We start from the raw sequence: 16,144 nt of genomic DNA, 5'->3' as shown, positions 1-16,144 counted from the left end.
GAAACAATTTCATTATCCTCCTTAGAACCTACACTTGGTTGGCACCAACTGATTTTCATCCATTCTTGCATCTGAAAATGTTCCTTGGCGAGATCGGCGTTGAAAAGCTGATAAGCCCCGTTACGAAAAATATGTATGCAGTAAAGGAGTCGAAACTATGGAAAATCTAACAGATAGAAAATATACTTTACGAATAGGAAATAATCACTAGAAAAATCCAATAATAGTATTAAGAAAATTTGTATCTAGATGAATATCGATTACATAACTGCTTATATTTTCTTTTTTGTCTTTCAATCTTCTTTAATTCTTCAAATCTTTTATTTTTCTCACCTTTGTCGCGCTTTGTTCCTTTTTTATTTTCTATTTCATACTTTTTATTACTTTCTTTTTTATTGCCCTCAAGGTTAGGTTAATGAATGCACATATAGGATGCCGGCAAACAATTTGCTTGTTAGTCGAGCCGTAGCATTAAAAAAGTAGGAGATGGGAAAAAAATTGCAAAAGGAAAAATTGAATGGTTTCGAATGGTTTGCATCGCGCGGTGCATGTGTCTGTCGTCTTCTCTGTAAATAGTGACGTTCGATTGATTTCGAGGTCACCTTTATATTTTTTATTTTCTACAAACAGTATTTTCTAATAACAAGGTCGAAAAATTATTGGTTCAAAAGATATTTTAATCCTTCTTTTCCACAACTACGTTAAATTTTATCTTAAACTTTGCTTCGAACGTTTATTTTTTATAAAATCTTATACATAAAATATCTTTTCAACTAAACATTCTTTTATCCAAGTACCTACATATGTATGTACCTCCTTTGTAAAGCATGGAAAAGCGCAGTCCCATTAAAATAAACCACAAATTACCTGAAAGCTTTCAAGTAGCTTTACTTACCAAGGTAACACAAACACCAAATGATGCAGTACTTGAATTCATTTTTCCTTATGTAATTGTTTTTCCAACTTTTATCTGTCTTCGTGACACAGCAGACAATATGTATAGAATAGAGAAAAGCATTAATTTTTCGCAATGTTTGTATTTTACTTTGTAGAACAGCGACTCTCGCTAAATTACTGTTCTAGTCTGTTACTCGTTTATGCTTATTTCTTTCGTATTCTAGAATATCTTTAAAAATAAATTTTATTTTTATCATTGCCAGGAACAGTGATCCGATAATCCGAAAATCTATCCTATTGCGCGTCCACTCTATGTATGCTATGCGCGTCTTACGAAAAAAATAATACAGATTAATAACGCAGAGGAGATACACCTTATGGTGGGCCAAATTTACCGTTATACCGACCTAAAAATTTTTAGGTGATTTTAGCGGCCTCTTCTCATGGATGGCGATCAGTTGAGAAATCAGTGTGATATGATAGGCAAACAGGCTAGTTGTGCATAAATGCATACGAGTTGAGAAGTAGGAATTATTCGCGATTCTTTCATTAGCTAAAGTAATTTCCATGTAATCGTTCAAGTGAATAATGTTAACAAATTGAAGAATCTTGTCATCTGCTACTATAAATCGAGAAAAGTGCGAGTTATATTTAATTTGTACAATATTATATCGCCATCCATCGATACGTATAATTCTAAAGTCAAAGGTGTTTACGTTATTGTAGGAAGTCACGTACCTGCGGTTTCTACCCGAGGTATCTCTATTTCTTTTCGAATAACAAGCTTCGCGAGACATCGGCCCTTTCCCCACCCCGCCAACTAATTCACGAGCGTTACCGAGCACAACGAGGAGCCGTCAGACGTACTTTGAAAATTAACCTAGCAACATGCGTCAAGACGTATCGGCGTTTCGCGACCGAGGTGCGTAATTTTAATCTCTTTATTCTTCCATTATTACTACTCGCGGTTTCATTACGATCTCTTGCTCTAATGGATCTTTATTTCGTTTCTGTTACAGTCTCTTATTGGAATTCGAAATACAAGACGTGTCGGCGTATCGCGACCAACCAAGTACGTATTTCTAACCTTTTTATATGTCGTTTATCGTTTAATTATCATTTAATTTCTATTTTATTTCTGTTGCAGTTCCTAATTGAAATTCGACGCCATGGGAACTTTTATTGCCGCGTAAACGACACCATAACAGATGACAGAGAAATTTTGGAGGGAATATTGGTAACGTCTAAACAATTATAACAAACATTAACGGGCATGTTAATATTTATATATTTTTATTTCATTATTAAATCATTCGTTGGAAGCATGATCATAATTTTCTAATCGGTCATTGTTAAGATAAAATATCAATATCGTTAAGAAATTTTTTTTTATCCACTTCGGTATGCATATCGTGTACATATCGTGTATATCGAAGTATAGAGAAATGGCGTCGGTAGATATCAACGATAAATTGGAATAATTTATATTTAACTGTATTCTGATTGCGATTTAATATTTCCGAGTGATATTTATTTAATCGATTATTTATATTTCTTTCTTTATGAATTTTTTTAATTGCAATTTCCATATACATATGTATATTTCGATACAAGTTTCAGTAACACGTAGTAACTGCGGAGTTGGAATATGCTATTCAAGCATAAGTAACCAACGAACTTTAATTGTTGCAAATTTCGGGATATTTATAAAAATTACGGGATATTTTAACGTTGAATAAAATAAACATAATCATGCTTACAACTCCAACTATGAAACTTGGTGATGTAATATTTTATAAATTGAATAATTATTTTCCTAGAGAATATTTTCTCGTTGAAATTCTCATTGACTGAGAATATTTCGCTATCGTGGCATTGATCTTTTGCGTGGTAAACTATGTATACAGCAGTACTAAGTAAAGCAGTGTTTTCGTTGTCGAACTCTAGTAAGAAGAAAAAAGAAAATCAGTAGGCAAAGCACAGATGTGCTTGTTGTATTTCTTCTCTCCTGTCCCTTTCTTTTCAGCTCTCTTTTTCCAGGATATTTGTTGGCCGCGCGCAATGCGGCCGGTAGATTCAACGATTGTGCGTAGCAACAGTTTGTTTTTCAGGGTAAAGTGACCCTGAGTAAGTTGTCGTACAACATAGTTAGGCAAACGCGAGGATAGAAGCAGTGTTTCCTACGCAGTATTAAATTATTTACAGAGCATCGTGGCTCTTCTTGTTTTCTCAATCGCGATAATAGAGTCGTTTGTTCGCCGATTTGAATCCTCGGTCGCGATAATCTTATTTAATACTTTTTAATTAAATTAATTATTTTTTCAATTTGAAATTTAAACTCCCCGTTACCGGAATTAGAGTCAGTGCATCGCTGAAGAGGATTATTACGCGGTGCTCCACGAGCGAACAATGTAAATAGAAATTTATACTTTGAAATTTTTAACTAAAAATCTCTCTAGTTTTAACTATAGATTCAAATTCTTTGTTTTCTTACAGTTTTCTTACAGTCACTGAACCTGATTCTGAAAACCAGCAGCAGTACCCGGGGGGTATCGGGCGGTGGACCACGAGCAAACAATGTAAATAGAAATTTATACTTTAAAATCTCTAGAATTTTAACAACAGATTCTAATTGTTTTCTTGCATTCTTCTTACACAGTGACCGACCAGCAGGACCATGCTGACTTTGCCGATGACTCGAAGTGGTCAACATCGTCGTCCGAGCATTTATTTACATTCTACGATTGAGTGAGTCGCATGCATTTATGTTCCTCTGGTCCCCAACCATGTTGTAGGATGAAAGATCCGAATCAACACGGGTGACCAGTTGTATACTTGCTATTCTTCACGAGTCAAGTGACCACGGGTATGAAAAATACCCGTGAGTAGTAACAGACATTCTCATGTTTTTTTAGTACAGGCTAGGGTCTTCTTGTACTCGCGTTTTTAATCTTATAAATAAATATTACATAATATGATTATCATTCAATTATATAGTAATTTTTATAACGTTAATATAATCCTTAAATATCGATCGTATTTAATCTATTTTATGTGCAAGAAGACATTTCGCGACTGATCGATTTTCGAGTCGAAGTAACATGTATCGTATACTTTGTTTCATCTTTTTAGAAATATACTTTGACGATAGAATCGATTATGAATCGTTGAATTTTTCAAATAATGTTATTTATTCAATTTCAATTATTTCAATTTTCAAATAAATTAATTCAATTTTAAGGTAAATTATCATAAAATCTTAAATAAAGTATTTCGTTTCGCATAATTAAATTTCAATTATAATAGTTTTCTTAGATAATAATATTTTTCAATATTAATATATTTTCTTGTTCATATATATTTCATATAACAAGTCGAGTCTTTTTTTAAACTACCGTTTAGCTGTATTTTTAATTAACAACTTTTTTTAGTCAGGATTTTCAGACTAACTTTTCCGTGTTCGTTGCCCAAGTTCATGCACATGCCCAGGTGCTATTTGCACGAGCGAAGGCAACGGGCACGATGACTTTATTTATAATAATACAACAACGTCTGACATTGGTTAGTGAATCGTGCGCGACGTACTGTCCACATGTGTGTGTTGTGGTTAGGTTGTGAAAGTACGTCGTTTAAACAATTCATTACAATTCTCTATATCGCAACGTTCAATTTTTATTTACCCATTTACTAAATTTATTGTAGATTTTCCTGTTTATACATATACTCATTTCCATACATGATAATTCTAGTAATTGATACTAGAATAAAGTAATAAATACAATATACATGATGAATAACATTGTATTATATTAAATTATATAAAGATTTTACATTATACTAAAATATAAATACGCAATGGTCGCTAACCTTTGTCAGATGATTCCAGAAACTGGTACGTACCTTTAGAGTGTGAATGTTTGCAATGTTCGGGTGTCGGAGGAACCCCGGGGAGTCCTCTCTAGTGTAGGCTTTTGCGCCCGGACATTCAGAATGAGAACCGTGGAGTGTTTGTTTGCTTGATTGAGTTTTGGAATTTGTTAAATATAGGGTTAGGTAGGTAGGTAACTTTCTGGTATGTGTGCTAGATTTAAGTAGGTAGGGTCAGGGCAGGACTGTCCACATTAGTTATTCGGGTAGGCGCGTTTCTCGCGTGGCAGTTCTCTTCCTGTAGTTACGATTTCGAGGGTAGAAATCTTGCTGATTCAAACGGTTTCAGCTGTTTGTTTCGGCTTTATTTTCGACTCCTCGAATCGCGCGACCCTTAAAGTCGCTCTCTCGCGGTCGCGGTCGCGATTAGGTCCCTTACGAAACGCTCGTCCCCCTCGAGATTCACCACGTATGCTCTTTCAACGATTCGTATATCGTTGGAGGACTACGTATTGCACGAAATCTCGAGCCCAGTCTTTCGTAAGTTTCAGGCTTCGGCAGGACCGCCGAAGAAAGAAAAGGCTCGCAATGAGCTGAACAGGCCCTGACAAACTGTTTCAAGAGTGGGCTACAACAAATGGCTTTTCATCTTCATCCTTTAATGAGGATGGAAAGTCATTCCTCTTACTATTTTCTCACTTGACTCGTCTGTAGTTTTGTAGTTTGTTTATTTTTCTGGCTGGCTCACATTGCACCATACGTGCCAGCCATCAGGGCAACTCGCGGTTTTAATATCCATAGAGTCGCGAATCTGCAATAATCGCGTTTGCTTTTAAAGTTGCGAACTGTTATTTTTCGCGTTGCCTTTTCAGGGTAGTGTTGCGCCTTGACACGATACGCGATTGCTTTTTTGCAAACTTGGCTACTGAACGTGTTTGCTTAAAAATAGCGTTGCGCCTTGATACGATACGCGATTGCTCGTAGAGTTGCGAAATACTATTTTTCGCGTTTGCTTTTCAGGGTAGCGTTGCGAACAATCACGATTCGCGTTGCTTTTTTACTCTTTTATATATATAATGGATGCCAGCCGCGTTTCTAATTTTCATGTTATAAATTAGCGTTGCGATCTTGATCAATCGTGCGATTTTTTATTTAGCGTTGCGATATTTTCAATGCCCAAATTCTATTCCAATTGTAGTACTAGCAGTAGTTAGTTTATTTTGTGGCCAGTACATGAAAATTTACATGTACCAATAGCCCCTGATTAAAGTTAGAGTTGCGAATAATATACAATGTTCGCGTTTGCTCGTAGAGTTGCGAACAAATATTATGCGTTAGCGTTGCTTCTAAACACGATTCGCGATTGTTTTTATGCAAACCTAGGAACCGGCCGTTTGCTTTAAAAATAGCGTTAGCGAATTTTTAGTAAACGCGATTGCGAATTAATATTTTTCGCGTTTACTTTTCAGGGTAGTGTTGCGAATAAATACCATTCGCGATTGCTTTTATCGTTACAAGTCGCGTTTCGAATTTTTCAATTATAAATTACCGTTGCGATTGTTGATTTATCGCGTTGCTTGTCCCGTAGTGTTGCGATATTAAAACGTCTAACTTGATCCCCATATGTGCCACACTATTGTAGTTTGAAGTAGCTTGAAGTAGTTAGTTTATTTCGTGCATGTATGTTCTAGCTACAACTCAAGATGGCAGCACCTGCCCCACCATTTTTGGCCAACGCGATTTGCATTAGCGTTGCGAAACATAAATATATTTCCATTAAAGATAGAGTTGCGAATATACAATAATCGCGTTTGCTTCTAGAGTTGCGAATTCCTATTTTTCGCGTTTCCTTTCCAGGTTAGTGTTGCGAATTCCATACGCGATTGCTTTTATCGTTATTTAAGAATAGCGTTGCGAATGCACTGATCGGTTTGCTCGTAGCGTTGCGAATTACTATTTTTCGCGTTTACTTTTCAGGGTAGTGTTGCGAATAATCACCATTCGCGCGTTTGCTTTTATTCTTATAAATCGCGTTTAGAATTTTTCTATTATAAATTAGCGTTGCGATTTTGACTTGTCGCGTTTTTTATTAATTAGAGTTGCGATTCGATGCCCAAAAGCTGGCCAAAACGCTGCCCACTGCACCAGGATCGTCGAGAAGCAATCTAGGATTCTACAAAGCCTCGAATGGCTCAACGTTATTATTAAAATTAGTGTTGCGCGTGATTGAATATGGGTGCACGCGATTTAATTAATAAAGGAACTCCGTATGGTTCATTTAACGAATAACAAGCACCACTCGTCTATAGTTTTTTATTTTATAAATTAGCGTTGCGAAAGAAAGAATGGTCCACTCACGGGTTGTTTCAATTTAAGACGAGTGGACGTTTATACTGACGAAATACTGCTTGAAAGTACTGTTGTAAATAGACCAATTGTTTTATTCTTTATAACGTGTTAAAATCTGCAATTTATGCGAATGTATTTTTATTACAGATTTCTCTGGCATTTCAAAATGCTATACCGATTCCCATATACATATGTATATCACTAATTCTTCATTATTAGAGTTGGTCATTTTTACGGGATATAATAACCTTTGCAACCAAATTGTTATTTATAAATAGTGAACTTTTTATAAATATTCTCTATTCTTTACATAAATCAAAGTTTATTCGCGATCATTGTTTTAATTGATGAAAAATAGAATGCTTGCATCGAAAGGGTATGCAAATTGCAATTCGACATTTCATATTGAGAATCGTAGAAACGTAGAGTCGACGTTTTCGTTCGTTATTGCTTTTTCTGTACGAACCTAATTTAGTTTTCGATACAGTAAAATATAATTATTGCAATGTGTACGTCTTGAAAAATTGTTCATTTCATAAAAGAAACGAAAAAAAGTTACGAAACGGTAACAAATTAATACAATTTTCGATCAATTTGCTATTTATCTTAACACTGAGACGAATTTAACATTTCGTTCAATTTCAATTACGTAATATTTATGTTTTTAAACTTTTTAATACAAGTTTTTACTCGTGGAAGCTTTAGTTGAAATATTAATTTACCATTAGTCTATCTTGACGGTATATGTATAATTAGTTTTTTCTGTGCCCATTAATACACTTTCATTTCAGCTATTAATCCTTTGAACAAGTTCTTGTTACAGAATATACATATGTATAATGATCGAAGAATGGAATTGGGAATGGTACACGGATTCCATCTTGATCGTTCTTAGAGAAATATTTCATACAATTCTATTTATCGGATATGAGTTTTTGTTTCAGGACTGCGTCGTGGGATTGTCGAAGACACCAAGAAGAAAATATTTCCTTAGATTTCTTTGTTTTATTCTATAAGTTATATTTATCGGATATGAGTTTTTGTTTCAGGACTGCGTCGTGGGATTGTCGAAGACACCAAGAAGAAAATATTTCCTCATATTTCTTCGTTTTATGTCGGTTATATTCATTGCATATGAGTGTATGTTTTAGAAAAACATCGTGGGATTTATCAAGACACCAAGAAGAAAATATTTCTTCGTCTCCACAGATTGCGTTAGAATATAAGTAGAAATGTATACAATAGATTATAAGGTAAAGAAGCGTTCCCCAGCGTTTTAATAAATACTACCGAAGCGTGTGCGTACATTTAAGTAGGAATTATTAATATTAAGGTACATATTAGTATTCTAATATGCAAGATCCGTACGTAGAGTTGCACATTTCTGGTTGGATCTTCAGTGTCTTATTAGGCACTATCATAATAAAAGCACCCATTTAAGAAGAAACAATTGATAATTAAGTACATATTGGTACTTAAATAATCAGGATTCGTATGTGCAGTTGCACATTCCAATTTTGTTTCTAAAAAACATGTGGTGGTTTATCTCACATGTATCAACATTTTGTTGGATTTTTTATCTCTTGAGAGAGTTGAGTCGATCGTACGTACAGTAGTTGCACATTCCAATTTCGTTTCTAGGAAACATGTGCTGGATTATCTCACATCTATCGACATTTTGTTAGGTTCTTCGTCTCTTGGTTGGCCAGTTCTTTTAAGAATTCTCCTTTTCTAGCTGATTTCTATTTCTATTTCGATAGCTTCTCTCTCGTTGTTAGATAGGTATTCGAATTCCTCGCCAAAGGAAGGGTGGTTGGGGCGAGGCTAGGGTGGGTCTCCATACGCAGCAACCTTCACGCGGTGAGACCTGGGTCATATTATTTACTATCTAATTAATATAATTATTAGTTACATAGGAAATAATATGAGCTAATGGCTGCGTTTTTCTTATACATATGTAGTTTCGCATACCTTGTTCGCCCCCCGGTCTGCGAAACATTTTTAAAAAATAGAGGATTTGCGGTCTGCTTATCAATCAGGAATTAAATCTTACGTATTTTAATAATCTTTATATCTTTAAATGATTCAATTCTGGACTGTACAGCTTTCATTTCGTTAAAAAAATACTAAAATTTCTGTAATTTCATTTTCTGTCTCACTTCTACTTGTCTTTATTTCGAAATCTGTTGGTAACGTTGCGAGTGACGCGAAAATGGTAATGGGGCTCTAGAACCCCATAAAATACATTGGGTGAAACGTCTACTCGTACATACATATACCTCGTCTGTGATTTTAGCACATGAGCAAATTTTATTCTCGATTAATGTTTCATGAACTCGCTGAGGTGAACAGAACAGAATACCGAGAGCGAAGAGAGAAGAGAGAAGAGAGAAGAGAGAAGAGAGAAGGAAGGAGGACTAAGAAAGCAATGACCTTGCTACTGTCACTGTATCCCAAGATGTTCGAGCGGAACGGTGTCCAGTCAAGTTCAAGCTATACGAGTGCGTTGTCAGGTAGAGTTGGGAGATCTTCCCCTTGCACTCATTCCTACATTTTTTTTAAGTTAATTCAGTGTTGCTCGATCATTTGTTTCGGTTTCAGTGCTCTGTGCTGATTGTTAATATTCGTTCAAACGGACTACCACTGATTCCATACATTTTAGCTCGTCGAAGGTTGGAATTATATTTAGAAACAGTGTTAATTGGATCCTAATTACTTGAATTTCTAGCTCGTACAATTCCGATAACCAGGACAACCAAGTGGATGAACATTTACTGGCAGAAAGCGTATGTCTTCGGATATTGTTATTTTCCTTTTTTTTCTTTTTTTTCTTTTTTTTGATATTCCTCAATTTTCACATGTTCTTTTATTGAAACATCGTAACTGAATTTTTCATCTATAGACTGCAATTGGAAGATCTTTTTCGATTATGAATTATTATGAAATGGATTATCAAAAGCGCTAGGTAATAAATCGGAGATTTTTCATTTTGAAAAGAAAAGATTTCACTTGAGCGATGGAAAATTTATTATGTAAAATTATTGGCACATAAACTTTTTTCGGATAATAGGCAATGGCAAAGTAACACATAGTTATAGGAGAGTCTCGATCTGTCTATTTTTGCTATTTCCACACAATAGTTATCACTCGTTAGAACATTTAGGGCGTGAAGAAAAAATTAACAAGTGTAAATAAGTATTACCTTGACAAGCTATTATATTATTACAATAATCAAACAAATAGATTTTTTACTATAAATTAATTAATATTCTGACAATTTCTTTTAGATAAAACAACTATTTATTCTACGTCTTGAAAATATCATGTACAGGGTATTCGGCCACCCCTGGCCGAAAAGTTTTAATGGGGGATTCTAGAGGCGAAAATAAGACGAAAATCAAGAATATCAATTTCTTGATGGAGGCTCCGTTAAAAAGTTATTAACAATTAAATTCAAAAATTTCAAATCGTTCTGAAAAAATTATTTTCGGATGCAGGGCTCGATTACAATCACTTTTGGTCATTACACATACCCCCGAATTCCTACGCATTTTCGAGAAAAAAATTCCTTACCGAAAATCTAATGTGATGCCAGAAATGTCTGCCCGAATTTTCATGCGAATCTTTAAAACGTCATAACTTCTGAACGGATTGGACGATTTTGATGTTCAAAAAGCCAAACGCCGCGTATTTTAATGTAGAATATGTAGCAATTATAAAAATATTCGAAAAGTTGTTCCTTGACCTCGTAATTTTAGAAAAACCCCATAAAAATGGTCCAATTTTCAAACAGCCATAACTCCTATAATAGTGAATATATTTCAATGAAACTTTTTTCTGAAGTAGAGCCCATAGGTACCTACAAAAAAGTATTAAACAACTTTTCTGTAGGGTGTCAAATAAAATGACCAAAAATGAAAAACAAATTTTGAAGAAAAATCGACAGGGGGTAGGTGCTGAAATTTTTCGGCAAAAAACAATTTTTTCAAATCGTTGTAAAAAAATTATTTTCGGTTGCGGGGGTCAATTATAATAATTTTTGGTCAATAGACATACCCCCGAAATCGTAGCCACTTTCTGGAAAAAAATTCGAGAAGGTGTGAAATTTTTGGACAAAATTAAAAAATTTCAAATCGTTCTGAAAAAATTATTTTCGGTTGCAGGGGTCAATTATAATAATTTTTGGTGAATAGACATACCCCCGAAATCCTGCGCATTTTCGAGAAAAAAAATTGAGTACGAGCGGAACTTTAAACGTTAATAACTTTTTAACGAAGCCTGCATCAAGAAATTAGTATTCTTGATTTTCGTCTTGTTTTGGCCTCTAGAATCTCCCATTAAAATTTTTCCCATTTCGTGGCAAATTCATTTGTTTACCATCAAGATTATTTAAACTCAATAAAGATAGTTTATTCAATATTTTTATATAATCAGAATTTATTAATTTATTGGAATTTTCTTGATGAAAGAGTGATTGAATGGTCAATTTGATTGAAAGAAAAGTTATTGGCCTTTGCATCTTTTCACATTTTCACCTACAAAGTATACTACGAACGTAAATGTTCACTTTGAAGCCAAGTAAGATTTCTTTCAAGCATTTATGTTTGTGGCGTTTATCGCACCTCTGTCTATGAGCGTTTTTGTCACCAGAACGAATAATAGATACATGTTGAGCAAGGTCCACGATAAGTGGATTAAAATTGTAGTTTACCGTCCACTGTTCCAAGTACAAATAAAATATATCTAATCTTTATTCCTGTGTTATTAGTATTTATTGTAAACGATCTGTGCGTCACATTTATAATTGCTAATATTAATTTTCTCTATATTTTAAATATCAATGATATTATTATGAATTTACGATATCGATGTTATTAAAGTTGTTTTCCTGTTCGTAATAACGAGTCATTATGAAATTATTACGTCGTAAAAGAGGTATAAATTAAATAGAACATATCATACGTCTTTCGAAGAATGACTTTTTACTAACAAGTCTAAGATTACTTCAAGTCTTTGGTTGTTGTTCCAAAACAATAATCGTATCTAGATTTTCAAAAACTCTTTGTCCGGGTGTGATTTTATTATTACGGTGCGATATAATTATTGCTTTTACGATAGAATGCGAAAAGATTATGTAATTCTTTCTCAATCTACCGAATGGAGTTCCCTAAGTCTCTTTAGATACCAGTGTCTTTGAAACATTTTTCAAGGAAAAATATACTCTTATCCACCTTTTTTTTTACATTAAACATTTTCTCTTTCAATTGTAAGACGCTTCTATAGCGAAGAGCCTAACTCTTTTAGATACCATAATGTTCTAAAGTATTCAATAAAGTTGTAAAAAAATTTATGCTACAACTACGTTTTTAACACGTTCGAGTGTTTACAACTAACTCTATAAGTCGATGGATAGCTATTACGAACATGGTCTTACAAAACAAGTGAAAAAAAACGGTAAAGCACAAAAAATGCTGCAACTTGAAAACAAGGTTGGATAAGACAAGCGTTTCTATAAACATTATTAATTCGTAAGTGGTTACGAGAATACGTAGACATATGTATTTCGTTTCTAATGGAACATCCTTGTACAATATATATTAAAAAAATAAGTTGAATGTAGGTATTTGATCATCTGAATCATTTAAAAAAATTGATCATTTAAATTTCTTTAAATGACCCTGTACTTTGAAAAACTTGTATTCGATTGTAATATTCATTAGTTATCTCCTCGAATGCTGACATCCCTTGGATTTTGTTTGCCCCGTCATTCCTCGAGTCAATGTACAGATTACTTTTTAACATAACGCGATCGGACACCGATAACGGCTTTAACGCATACACGTTCGTTTCTTTGTTAATAATCGCGGAGCTCATTTGCAATTTTATGGTCGAGACAAGGCGGTTGGTAGCGTACAGGTTCACCTTGGTTGCATTTTAAGAAACGAGAAGCAAGTTCACGGTAAATGCTTGAATTTTTTACCCATAACGCACACTTGCACGCGTTGTCGTTTCTTCGATCCGATGGAACGACTTTATTCAAAATCGACCAAATCGTAAAAGCTTTCGAATGACGAATTTTCGAAATAAATTAATAACCAACCGTTATTTATAGTACACGATATTTTTTCTCCGTCCACTCGGGTTTTTAAGATCAATTTTTTATACTTTCAGCTCCTTTTCTATACAAATTTACTAAATATATGCCTTTTATTTACATAGAATATGCATTTTCAAATGTAATATTCAATCGATTTTTTTACACGACAAACGTGATATTTTTGCAAACTTTACTTTAGTTTCGACTGGCAGTTTCAAATAAAGTACTGGCAAAATTGATTATTCGATGATTATTCAAACGACATAAATTAAATGTTGTAGCAATTTATGTTTACGAGATACACTTTTTATACGAGTATGCAATCCTATTTGTATGTATTTTTATCCGGCATCCTTCCCATTTGAATATTTTCTAGTTTTACGAAAATTAACAAATTCTGTAGATTAATTTTTAATTAGGTTAGATTACTTTTCCTTTTCTATTATCGAATTACACATTGGCCGCTTAACGTAATAATTGAAATGTGTCCATGTTGGTCTTGCTTTGGTTTCTTCTTCTGTTTAATCCAGCGCACGTTTCTCGTTTCAGCGTACGATGTTTGTCTTAAAAGACGAAACCCTGACTAGGAACTCTAGAACCGGCTGCCCTTCGTCAACCGTATGGTTGTATCTTACGGTGGAATTTTTCATTGGTACGTTTCTATCCGGCATTCTGGCCATTCTCGCGATCATTAAAGCCCTGCTGCCGAAACCACCTAGAGATCTAACCGGCGATGTAGTAGTGGTAAGTCGCGCTGATTATTCGAAACTTTTATCGAATTTAAATAGAACCAGTTGAAAGCTAATCTCAATGATCAGTGTGGTGTGTATATGTATGTATGTACCGAGATACTCGGGATGAACACACAACTGTCTGCATTAAATCAGTTATTACTCGATACATGTAAACGTTTCGTATCGATTAACGCCTTTCCTTCTCCTCTATCTTTGGTTGACTATCGGTTTCCGGTATAATAAGCATATCAAGTGCCCTTAGGCTGTCTTGAGAGTTGTCTAACTCTCCAATTAATACCACTCTAGTACGAGGCATGCTGACAACGACCGAGAGTCGGATTATTTTTCTTAGTTTTATTGTTTCTCGTTATACAACTCCTTTGCGACCTTAAAACGCGTGTGCTTTCGTTCGTTCAGATAGCTGGTGCAGCGTCATTTCTAGGCAAGTCTCTCGCGGAAGAGTTTGCCAAGGATGGGTGTTTTGTGATCTGCGTGGACAGCGACTCTAAATTGATCGAGAAAACGGTCTCCAGACTAACAACGAGTTATCCCAGGAGCAAGAAAGTTGAATCAACGATATTGTCTTACGAATGCAACTTGCTGAACAAGGATGATATACGAAGAACAGCGCGGAAGATCAAGGACGAGATTGGAAGAGTCGACGTCCTGGTAACCTGTGTCGGTACAGTGGACCAGGATATTTTTCACACGGCCAGCAAGACCTTGATGAGTCATTTCTGGGTAATATTCACTGATCTCTGATTCATTGTACATGTATACCGAATGCGGTACGGAATATAATTTTTTTCATTCAGGGAATCCCCCGAGAGCTACAGTGACAGCTATTCTTTTCCGAGATGTCATTACTTCTATAGATAACAATTAATCTAGGTTGATGTGTTTTCACAGACGGTTTTAGCATTTTTACCATTGATGCTATACCACAAACGAGCACACATTGTCGGTGTGACACCAGTAGCATCGAGTACCGATGCGTATCACAGTTCAAGGGCAGCGATAACTAGTTAGTAATCGATCCTAACGTTTACAACAATAAGAATCTTATTTTATCAATATCGTCGATGTTAACTGTGTTTTCGTTTAGGTCTTATGGAGAGCTTGGGCCAAGAGTTGAGTAATCACAGTAGCCACCTAATGTTCCTGGCATTCTCGCCAATCGCAGACCACTGGTAACATTATTTTCCATCAGGCATCAGTCTTTGCATGTTTCCTTTCCACGATCAATTATTTTCAGTTTGTTAACGTCTTTCCTTTAAAACGTAAAATCAACGAATCGCTATTGTTTTTTCAAGTACACTGAAAGAGAGCAAGCAACAGGTAGCGAGAGACATCGTGCAAGCAGTCAGAACAGACCAAAACAACTTGAGCGTCAGTTGGATGTCCAGGTTTCTATATCGCCTAAGGTATACAATAAAAATTATTGCACTTGCAGATTATTACAATTATCGTAGAACCCTTTAAATTGAATTTCTTTATTAGAAAACAGTGGCATCATTAAGATTGCTGTCAGTATAATTACTCATTGTATCATTCCTATAGACGTTTTTAATAACGAGTAACAACGGTGACATAAAAAAATAGTAAAATTAAAATTACAACCTTTAAAATGACAACCTAATGGTCAACCTAATGGTCAACCGAAATGTAAATACATTGTATAGATTTAGTTTTTAATTATTGTTTCAGTTGCGCTACGTACCACGGAATAACAACGTTCATGGAGTTTATTTACTCGCAAGGATGCGATTATTCAGTATAAATCTCATTCAGTTTTCTAGATCACGAAGAATAGCATTCATGAGCGCGTATGAACTTTGTAGTTGCTCGAATCTACGTATTTATCAATTTCACGTACTTATCAGAGAGAACAAATTTACATTATACGTATAATATAGAATTTGATTAAATTAGAAGCGAGACAATTACTTTGTTGCTCGAAGAAGTTGGAGATATGCGAACGATTAATACCGTTAATTGCTACGCACCCGACTTTTCGTTGACGCTACTCGACAACTCGTAAATAGGAAATTGCATTAGTTGTAAATAAAATATTATATTTTCTATATCGAATACTTTTATTTAATAAAGAAAAAATGAACGGACGTAGCGAAAACGGAAGGTCTATTGCCGGTTGTTAGGGATCAGCGTGGCACTTGGCTTAAATTGTGAAATTTAAGAG

At 34.8% G+C, this 16,144-nt stretch overlaps 1 protein-coding gene across 3 annotated transcripts; it reads left to right on the top strand.

The window, feature by feature from the left end:
* The first annotated feature begins 8,970 nt into the window (after positions 1-8,970).
* Positions 8,971-16,109, top strand: LOC143349164 (short-chain dehydrogenase/reductase family 16C member 6). Of its 3 annotated transcripts, XM_076780202.1 has the most exons (8): positions 8,971-9,626; positions 9,715-9,909; positions 13,758-13,954; positions 14,362-14,685; positions 14,854-14,968; positions 15,050-15,134; positions 15,258-15,368; positions 15,652-16,109. In XM_076780202.1, the coding sequence occupies exons 3-8, from the start codon at positions 13,766-13,768 to the stop codon at positions 15,722-15,724; spliced, it is 897 nt and encodes a 298-aa protein (XP_076636317.1). In that variant the 5' UTR covers positions 8,971-9,626; positions 9,715-9,909; positions 13,758-13,765; the 3' UTR covers positions 15,725-16,109. The 3 variants fall into 3 exon arrangements, with proteins under 3 accessions (XP_076636317.1, XP_076636316.1, XP_076636318.1); XM_076780201.1 differs by having other exon boundaries at positions 8,971-9,899; positions 13,760-13,954; XM_076780203.1 differs by lacking the exon at positions 9,715-9,909 and having other exon boundaries at positions 13,760-13,954; positions 15,652-16,108.
* The last annotated feature ends 35 nt before the right edge of the window (positions 16,110-16,144 follow it).

This window comes from Colletes latitarsis, chromosome 12, assembly GCF_051014445.1.
Source record: "Colletes latitarsis isolate SP2378_abdomen chromosome 12, iyColLati1, whole genome shotgun sequence".
NCBI lineage: Eukaryota > Metazoa > Arthropoda > Insecta > Hymenoptera > Colletidae > Colletes > Colletes latitarsis.
The sequence above is the reverse complement of the archived record's forward strand: the minus strand, read 5'-3'. Positions and strand labels throughout refer to the sequence as shown.